We start from the raw sequence: 10,759 nt of genomic DNA, 5'->3' as shown, positions 1-10,759 counted from the left end.
GGGCAAGTGAAAGGAGGAGAGATAGGGAGAGATGGGTCACATCTTCCGCTTAAGTGGAGCGCTCGACTCGCAATCAATTCGCGTTCCAAGCATGGAGCGGATGTTGCCCTGCTTCCATTTGTTCTAGTCGTTCCAATCACCCCCGGACTCTGTGCGAGAGCATCAGCTGTTAATGCGGGCCTCCTCCCATTTGGGCTCAATTGACGTCGAGCGTTGAGTCATTGGTGATTTTTGAGTTTCGAAGCATTAAAATTTTTGATTTTTTATTTAGAGTAAATTGTGGAATGAATTGCTGTGTTATATTGTAGGTACTCTTATATTCCTAAACACATACATATGTATATACATATGTATGTGCATACAAGCATACGCACTTCAATTTGAAATTCAGCTGTAAAATATACAGTGGAAATAGGGTGATAACGACTCTATACGAGTATACTATTCCTCTAAAACGGCTGCATTATAGACTGCATTATGGTAACTTATTTATTAAATCCTCTTGTCGAGAATCGCTCTATCCGTATCTACATACGTTTGCAGAAGCAAGGATTCTGGAAGTCTCGCAGTCGAGCAGACTCGACAAGGGCACGCTCACTTGTTGTTATTTATTATTATGGGTGATCTTTGCATGTTGTCAACCTGCAACAGGCTGTTGGAGTATTTTTTTTTTTCGCTTAACTTAACGCTCCATTTGTGAGCTCGCTCGGTTGGATCTGACTCTGGGCTGTAGCTCGCGTGTGGAGCTAAGCCCCGACCCCAAATGCAACGTTGACCACGACCGAGACCGAGACCCCCAGTAGCCCAACAACTCGGGTAACGGTAACAATAGATGTAGGAAAACGTGTTTCCCACAGGTAGCACGCACACGCACACGCACACACACACACAACATACACACATACACGCTACACTTGGTTGGAGGTTTTTGTTTTTGTTTAGGTACATACATATGTATCTGGCTTTTGGAGCAAAACACATACGCACACACGCATACCTATGAGAATACACATGTGCATACATATATACATACATACATATGTATGTACCTTCATTTTATTCATTTTGGTTGGAAAATTTGATTCTTTTATTTTCATTCTGTTTGCATTGTTTTTATTTACTTTTAATGCGAACGGCTTTACCCTCTCACTCTCTCCCTCTCTCTCTCTCTCATTCTCTCTCTCTTTCTCTCTTACTCTACCTATTTTTGATTGCTCCACTGGCAGCCGCTTCCACCCTCCCTCGTGCATCCGTTAGGCCTAAACATACACACAAGTGTTGGGCTAGAGTGGCTGCTAAGTGCATACATACATATGTATGTATGTATATACAAAAATGCATATGTATGTATGTACATAGCATGCATATGCATGTCCATATATATGTACATATGCATACAAACAAATGTATGTATGTATGTACAGATTTATGGAATTACTTACATATGTATATGTACATATATTTGTATGTATGTATCAACATATGTATGTGTGTATATACGTTCGAGTCCCGATAATTCGCAATGGCAAGGGGATCACTTTTGTCGAGAACATTGTTATAACCCTCGAAGATTAGTTAGAGGTCAAATGATAAGATATGTATGTACATATGTTGTTCGATCACGTTCGCCTTTCGCTACACACGCACGTGCACGCACGTACACGCACAAAGGCACACATGCACACCTACTGTGAGACTGCGCCGTTACGTGCTCTTTCCGTTTGGTCCGGCCAGGCCACGGTTTACGCTGACGTGATCTTATCCTGCGATTGAGTAAATGAGAAAAAAAAACTAAAAAGAGGACGAAATAGTAAATATGTACAGTGACGAACTAAATTATTGGCACAGCAAGCTTTTTTAAACTTTAAAGCAATTTTGTAATTGCTTTTTACCGTTTTTTTTTAGTGAAAAATGTACTAAATAGAATTAGGTATTTATTAAATTATACAGCAAAAATATTGCGAAAAACTTCAACGTACTTTTTTTTTTTTTAATTCAATAACCAAAAATAAACATCGATTTTGCTGAACAAAATTATTGGCACACCAAAAAAAAAAACAAGTAAGAAAGCTCTAGTCGAGACTGCTCGACTAGGAGATATCCTGAACCCTTGGAGTAATAGCTATTTCAATAATTTTTCGCGTCTTTCAGCTTACACAAGAAACACGCACACACACACACACGCACGCACGCACACACAGACATACATACACACACATACACACTCACACACACACATACACAAACAATTACATACATATACACACACAAGCATAAACACGCATGGGCGGCAGTGAGCGCTTACTATGAGAACTTAATTGCTTAATAACTTTTTTGGTGGACGTACGATCTGAAACTTTCAAATTATGATTATAACATGTATCTGCATGTAATTGCCAAAGCACAAGTCTCTTGTATTTGAAATACGCTTTTTACAAAAGTGAGGGTGAGGGGGTGAATTTAAGGGTGGGGGGTAAATTTTAACAAAAACCGAAATTGTATAAATTGCATATAAGCATACATTAAAAATTTGGAGACTCTAGCAATAAAGGTGTAGAAGATATAATTTTATAACTGGTTTTGGATAAGGCTTTTTATCGAGAAAAAAAGATCGGGATGAGTTATCGATTTTTAATGATAAACTTGATATGCGCGCTGTAATTACGGACATTTTAAAAAAAATTTGAAGTCTCTAGCTCTTATATCTTCTGAAATCGACGCGTTCATACATACGGACAGACGGACAGACGGACAGACGGACAGACAGACGGACAGGGCCAAATCAACTCAGCTCGTCGCCCTGATCAAGAATATATATACTTTGTGGGGTCTGCCACGCCTCCTTCTGCCTGTTACATACATTTCAACAAAACCATTATACCCTGATTTCCCATTGAAAATGGGTTCAGGGTATAAAAAGAAAAAAGGGAACCATTTGCTGTATCAAAATTATAGCCCATATTCATATTTTGGTAAAAAAAATCCGAATTCGTTATGGGTTGATGGAAAAACTAATGTCAATACTTAGTCCGGCCTCCATTTGCCTTAGTTAACTCAAAAATTCTCTTCCTCATTGAAACCACTAAATTCAATAAAAGGTCCTTTTCGAAACTTTGTCATTCATTTAGAATTTGCGTTTTAAGATATCCAACTGTCTCCAACTGTCGATCTTCTTGTTAGATTACCCCAGACATTTTTATCGGGTTGAGATCCGAAAAACATGCTGGCCAGTCAAGGACATCAACATGACATCCCTCCAAACACCCTTTTGTACGTCTGCTCACATGGATTCTGGCAATATCCTGTTGGAAAACCATTGGTTTCTCACGTAATTCCCTTGAATATGGAATGACATCACATACTATCCAGAGCCTGAATATACTCTTCACTGTTCATTCGGCTCGAAACAAACTTATATTCCAAGGTACCTAATGAACAAAATGTACCCCAAATCATGACAGCTCCACCTCCAAAGTCTGTCCTTGAAAAAAACATAGAATCCTTCCTCAAATCATGCTAATAAGTATCAAACCCATCAGGACCATCCAGGTTAAACTTCTTCCCATCAGAAATATCAGAATATGACCTGTTAGGGTAAAAATTTATAAATATACTGTAAGCCAAAAGACGATGATTCAAACGCGCGTATGTCAAAACGGTCGCAGTATGTCTTTCGGCAAAATCAAGTTGAGCAACCTTGTGGTGACTTAGCAACATGGATGCTTTGGTCAGTTTAGACCTATTTATGATTCCTGAGCTCTTGATTATTCGCTAAACAGTTATCGCTGACATAGATTCGGCCACATGTGCGGCCAAAGCTGTACAAGCGGTTGAGCTGTTGCTGGCTTTCTTAATAATTTTGCGTTTATCGTGTGCAATTAGTAACGGGTTTCACCCAGTACGTCTTCTTGATCCTTATTCTTCGGGGTCATCCAAAGACATTTTAATTGCACTTTGACTTTTTTGCAAAATTCGTAAAATACTCGAAATAGACTCCCCTGAGTCGAAAAGTGAGAAAATACGGCCCTTTTCATAATAAGAAAATTGTTTTCCAAGCGGCATCTCTTAAAAACTATCTAAAATTACTTAATTACAATGTCTGTTCCGCACTTAATAAACTCAAATTTGCGACAGTTGGCTATAATTATGATACACAAAAATGCAAGCAAAAATGCAAAAGAGCAAAAGTTAACGGTTCTTTCTTAATTTTCCATAAATTGAATGAAAATTTTGATAAAAACTACTGAACATGTTCCAGTCTATAAAGTGCTGTAAAATTAATTTTTGAAAAACCTTAAAAATGTTGTTTTAACGGTCTCAAAGTTTAAGTTGCTGGGTGGGCTATAATTATGATAAGCACTGTATATACTTACATACACAGACAGTGAGAAGTGAGACAGAAGTTGAACTTCGGGCTTTGCCTCATATGTATGTAAACATGTATATATGTATATACATATATATATATGTGCATGTTTAATGATTGCGTTCTTCTGCTCTCTTCGCTTGCAGCTCGCAGTCGAATGAACGACAATTCTTGAAGGACTTCATCAGCGGTGCACCCGGTTCGTCGGGCGCCCGCCTGGCCGCTTGGCTGCAGCCGGAGTCGCGTCTGGATCCCAATAAGTAAGTTGCAATGAATGCGGCGAGAGACGCGGACTAGGCTAATGCTGAGCATTCCATCCCCTTCCGATCCCTTGCAGATGTGAGCTGAATACTATTACGGAGCCGTTGCGCTATGGTTGGCCCACCCAGGTGACAGTGACGATACGGGATCAGTATGGCGATGCCGTACTTGTGCCGGAGCTCAAGGTGGAGATTAAGGCCATTCCCACCGGACCGGATCGCAGTGGCGGAGGCAATCTGAAGATGCGACGCACCTCGTATGCGGACGAGGGCACGACTGTGGGTCAGGGCATAGGCGCCCAGTTGGGCGGAATGGCGCCGCCGCCACGGCTCAACTATGAAGCCACTACTAAGGAAAAGATGTGCTTCAAGGCGATCACCTTTATGAAGCCCTACACGAACTACTCGTTCGAGGAGCTGCGCTTCAGCAGTCCAGTGCAGACGCGAACGACGGAGGTTCTCTCTGCCCAGGACATGGAGGACGGCACCTTCAGCGTCCACTGGACGCCCAATTCCGTGGGCGGCTATTGTCTGGCTGTCACCATCGATGGCATACCGCTCGAGGAGGTGTATAGGGTTGAGGTAAAGGAGGGTGTGCTGCCCCCGCCCGCGCAGAGGAGCAGTGCCGCACGCCGTCCGCAGGCGCCAAGCAAACTGCGACGATTTCAGGCGAGGCACAGCGCTGGATTGCGCATACGCTCCCATCCAACGTTGCAGTCGGAGCAGGTGGGCGTGGTGCGGCTGGGTGGCATCATATCCTTTATAGATGAGATCGAAAATGATGACGGCATTTGGCTGCGTCTGTCCACGGAGTCCATACGGCAGCACTGCACCATGGGCTGGTATCCGACGGAGGCGTGGTGCCTGCAATACAATCAACATCTAACCCGGACGCTGCTGCAGCCGGTCAACGAGGCCAAGGCCAGGTCAAAGGGGACAGCTGGCGGAGAATCGACTGAGTCGGAGCAGCAGCAGCAGCAGCAGCCCCTGCCCAGTAGTCCCACCGGCAGCACAGCCGGCGATAGCCCCAGCAGTCCAGCCGACAGCAAATCTCCCACGGAGCGTAAAATTTTTGAGCTGCCCGCAGCAACAGTTGCGGCTGCTTCGTCCTCGGCCGCAACCTCGACCAATCCCTTTCTGCTGCCTGCCGCCAAAGGAGCTGGCACGGATGCGCTGCTCCCCGCGGATGCGGACAATATGCTGACTGCCAGCACGGAGCTGCTGCCCGGCAATCTGGGCTCGGCCATAGCTGGCGTCGTGGGCGGCGGCGCTATCAAATTGCAGGCGCTGCAAAAATGGTTCAAAGGCGATGCCATCGAGTCGCAGTCGCAGTCGCAGTCGCAGTCGCAGTCGCAGTCACAGTCACAGACAGCGATGCCGCCTTTGGCTGGCGTGTCTGTGCGGGAGCTGGTGCGTGCGATGGGCGGGCAGGAGCAATCGCCGAGCCACGCCCATGCGGCGCGAGGCAATGGCAACAGCCAGGAGTGCATTAGCTCCGCCGCTGGCGAATCCCTGGACTTTGACATTGCCAGCGTACGGCGTGTGAACTATACGGCCAGCCAAACCGCGGCGCTGCTGTCCACGCCCAAGCACACGCCCAGACGGACGGCAGCCGCCGCCGCCGCTGCGGTCGCCCTGGCCAGCGAGTCGGCACAGCTGGACGAGGAGGAGCTCAGCCTGCTGCAGATAACCACAACGACAACGGCAGCGGCAGGGGCAGGGGCAGGGGCATCCGGAGCGAGTGGAGCTACCGATGCAGCTGGGTCCAGTGAGCATCCGAGCGAGCTGCATATCGGCCTCAGCCTGAGCAACAATAGCCCCACAGCCGGCGGCAGCAGCAGCAGCTGCTCAAAGCGCGGCCAGGCGATGGGGCCGATCAAGCGTGCGATGCCGCCCTCCTTTGCGGAGAGCATTCGAGCGGTATTTGCGGCTCTGCTCTGGCACGAGGGCGTCGTCCACGATGCGATGGCCTGCGCCAGTTTCCTCAAGTTTCATCCGGGCCTGCCCAAAGAGGGCGCCACTGTGGTGACGCGGCGCGATACCGGGGATCCGCGACTGCAATTGTCGCGGGAGCAGAAGGCGCAGCAGCGCCATTCCGTGGAGGTAGCGAATGCGGGACACTATCTGAACATACGCCCCTCGACGCTGGAGACGCTCGCCAAGAGCGGCAACTGCTCGCTCCACAATCGGAGCAAGCATCGTAAAAATATTTTAGCTGGAGAAGATCCGCAGCAGCAGCAGCAGCAGCAGCAGCAGCCGAAGGAAAAGCTGCACGCCCTGCCGGAGCTGGTGAGCGTGTTGCCCCCCGCTCTGCGATGCTTGGTCTACCTCTGGGAGCAAATCTGCTCCGGCTGCGTTCACATTGTCCAGTCGAATGCGCTCGAGCAGCGCGAGCCGCGCCTCCTGTCGCCCAGCGGGCGCGATGCCAATGGCGACTCCGATGCCAAAGAGGGCAGCAAGGGCAACGATGAGCCGGGCGCCGATAAGGATGCAGCCAAGAAGTGCAAACGGAAGAAGAAGGACGACGGCAGCTGGTGCGAAATCTGCGAACTCTTTCTGCCCATGCCCGTCACATATCACATGCGCATCGCCCATCCCGGCTGCGGGAAGTCCGCCAAGGGCAAGGGCTACAACTCCGTGGGCATTTTCTGCGAGGGCTGGGCCGGCAATTGCGGCGAGGGCGGCAAAGGCGCCTCCAGTTGGTTCCTCATGTGCGACGCCTGCCGCGACAAATACCTGGCCACCACTCGCACCGCCAACAACATCAACAGCGCCGCCCAGCACGCCTCCAATTCAGGTGAGCCATCATTTTGCTGCATTCCCCAAGCCAACATCAGCGTAGCTTGGCTTGGGTAAATGCCCGTCTGCCTATACGAGCACACTTTAGATCTGCCCATTGAAATTGATCCAAATCCCAGACGTAAACACATATTATATATATCAACTCCCATTGAGGGCGTGGCATCCTCCCCAATTTCAGATCGTCTGTAGATCGATTGTAGGAATTCTTCTGCTTCTATATATACACAATATATACATATACGTATATGTATATTACAGATTATAACTTTTAAGTATGACAATCGTGGACCTGGCATTACTGGGTGACTCAGCAGAGATAGCGTAAAGCGCATTTACCTTATTTTCGTTTGCCATATACCTTTTCTTTCAATGACTAATGAGTTATCGCTATGATATATTCATCCATTCATGATAGACCTGTGCGTCAATTGTCGCCTCATTTCATTTTCTATGGAAAACATTCAACCATCCACAGGTCAGCTTCAAGGAGACTCGGATCATTCGGTCATTGCAAAAATACATACGTATGATATGTTCAATGAACATTGTTCATGCCATGCTTGAGTACACCATGTGGTCCTCGATAAGAATATTCTTAGATAAGATTGTATGAACAATGACCAGCATACCTCTCTATCTCTATCTCTATCTCTATCTCTATCTCTATCTCTATCTCTATCTCTATCTCTATCTCTATCTCTATCTCTATCTCTATCTCTATCTCTATCTCTATCTCTATCTCTATCTCTATCTCTATCTCTATCTCTATCTCTATCTCTATCTCAGTCTTTAGCTCTTTTTTGTGGTCCGGCATGTATCGGACAAGGCCCTTCACATGGTGCTCTTTTATCCAATGGGGGAAGAGGGGGCATTTTCTATAGTCCTTCTGACCTGTTGGGTTTCTCTCTTTTCTTTTGCCCCAACACAGGTGCTGAAATGAATCTGTTTGGCGTGAAGACAACTACGTTGATAGCCAACTCGGAGGTGTACACGACTATGCGAGAGAATGCAACATTTTTGCTGGAGCTCTGCTCCTCCTCCTCCTCCTCGTCGCCGTCTTCGTCGGCTGTATTGGGAGGCAGCCAGAAGCGTTCGCCACAGCAGCAGCAGCAACAGTCGCAGCAGTCGATGCCCGTGGTGGTAGAGCATCAGCACCTGGGCATGTCCGATCTGAATCTGAGTAGCAAGCCGAGCACTAGCCGGGCGGACTCGGCGCGCAACAGTCGCATTGGCCGGCTAAGCGGCAAGTTTACGCCCTTTCGCAAGTCATTTGTGGGCGTGGCACCGGCAACACCAGACAACGTTTGGCCAGCACCGGAGAGCTTCGCCTGCCTAGAGTGCCTGGGCACGGGTCTGCACGAGGATCTGCCCTACGAGATGTTCGGCCTGGGCGGCAATGCCAACGAGAATGGCTACGATCGGGTGAGTTGGGCCAATTCACTAACTAATAATACAAATAAATCTCAATTTGAGAAGATCAGAGCTCTTATCCAGTGAAGACTATAGTTGGTGGGATTACAGCTCGGCCTACACAGAATCTGTTATTTATCCCGTATTCTGTTTGCTTATCTTTCGTTTCGTTTGGTCAGCCCTTGTCGGAGATTTCGTACGAGTCGTGTGAGCCAAACAACTATGAACTAATGTCCGGATCTATGGCCAATCCACCAACCACTGGCGGCACACTGTCCAAGTTCCATCGCAGCTACTCCATGGGCCAGGGCTGGGCAGCTGTGGCCCAGCAGCAGCAACAGCAACAGCAGCAGCCACAGCTGCAACATCAGCAACAGCAGCAACAGTTGCAGCTGCAGCATCTGCAGCCATCGGTGGTGGCACTGCCGCTGGATACACAGCCCAAGGTGGTCTATCGGAGGCGCAACAACTCGACCAGCGAGGGTGATGGCTCGCTGCTCATCTGCTATCCGTCGGAGCATCTGCGTCGGCTGGTGCCGCCCAAGCTGCTAGCCAGCGTTGCGGTGCTGCAGGCACCCAATGCCAATGAGCCAAAGGCAGCCAGCGACGAGGCAGCCAAGGAGGCGGCCCCAGCCCAGCCGGCTTCTGCGACTCCCTTGCCGGAGCAGAACAGCGCCCTGCTCAGCCGACCGGCCATGGCCTTCATCACCCAGAAGCACGAGCTGGACCGTCTGCGCGTAGCGATGCGCCGCAGTCTGCGGATCGCCGCATGCCGCATCTATGCGCTGCAGGCGCTCAACTGGCTGCTGCGCAGCGTTACGCAGGGTGTGTGCCTGCACGACCTGATGTGGTGGTTCGTCAGCTCCTTGGCTGTGGGCAGCGTGGAGCTGGTCGACGGCAAGTACGAGGAGGCGGAACAGGCGCTGGAGCACCCAGTTGCCTATACGCAGATCAGCGGACGCTTTGCCCATTTGATTACACAGTCGCTGCACGTCCTGCTGCAGTCGGTGGCGGATCTGACGCTACACCTGCCGCTCGGCTCCCCACTGCAGCGCGTGGCCATTCAGTGCTTCGGCATACGCTTTCGGCAGGCGGACCATCAGTTCCTGCACAGCTCGCACGTTTTCGGCAACATTTCCAAGATATTGTCCAAGTCCGACGAGCAGAACGACGCGATGGCCGTCTCCAACATGCTCGCGACTGCTGGCGAGACGCACTGCGATGCCGAGCATAACATAGCCACGGCCAGCAATCAGCTGACAGCTGGCAGCGTGCCGGGCGCCAGGCTCATCTGCTACACAGATCTGGCGGGCATGTTCGAGGTGACGGTCTCCTCGCGTCCGGCCATGGCCGAGTCCCTCACGGACAACTCGACGGAAACGTTCTGGGAGAGCGACGAGGAGGATCGCAACAAGTGCAAGATCATAGAGCTCTCCATGAACAAGCTGAGCTATGCCTGCAAATTCGTTCTCGTCCACATTGACAACAGCCGCGACATTCAGGTGGGTACCATCACAGTGCGGAGTAGAGTAGAGTAGAGGCACTACTCTTTCTTTCTTCCGCTTACGATTCGTGGTTGTAGTTCCTACTGCTGCCTCTTGATTGATCGGGCCAGTGCTAGATAGATTCAATACACCAATGGGTTGGTACTCCCTTAATCGGTTACTATGCGTGTCCGTCGGTAGACGCTGGTGCTACACAGGCACCGTCTTTTATCCAAGCTCTCTATTTACAGTTTGTTTTCCATTCACTTGTCATTGAGCGGGCTCCATTGTTGACGTTCGCTCTTTTCTTTTTGTAGTAGACCAGAAAATTAGTACCTTCGAGTATTTATTGCCAGCCCCTTGAACAGGTGCTAATTAGGCGTGGGTATGACAGCAGCACGCAGCAACGGCTATGGGAAAGCCGTTTGTTGACTCTT

General features: G+C 49.0%; 1 protein-coding gene across 1 annotated transcript in view; it reads left to right on the top strand.

Annotated features, from left to right (window-relative positions):
- Positions 1–10,759, top strand: part of hiw (MYC binding protein highwire) — a 60,111-nt gene that overhangs the window by 44,713 nt on the left and 4,639 nt on the right. The window contains exons 14-17 of the mRNA XM_018015278.2: positions 4,513–4,626; positions 4,704–7,423; positions 8,357–8,850; positions 9,018–10,340. Coding sequence (XP_017870767.1) covers positions 4,513–4,626; positions 4,704–7,423; positions 8,357–8,850; positions 9,018–10,340 — 4,651 coding nt within the window. The remainder of the gene's footprint in view (positions 1–4,512; positions 4,627–4,703; positions 7,424–8,356; positions 8,851–9,017; positions 10,341–10,759) is intronic.

The sequence above is a fragment of the Drosophila arizonae genome, chromosome X (genome assembly GCF_054131065.1).
Source record: "Drosophila arizonae isolate 15081-1271.41 chromosome X, UAZ_ARI_1.0, whole genome shotgun sequence".
NCBI classification, from domain to species: Eukaryota; Metazoa; Arthropoda; class Insecta; order Diptera; family Drosophilidae; genus Drosophila; species Drosophila arizonae.
The sequence above is the reverse complement of the archived record's forward strand: the minus strand, read 5'-3'. Positions and strand labels throughout refer to the sequence as shown.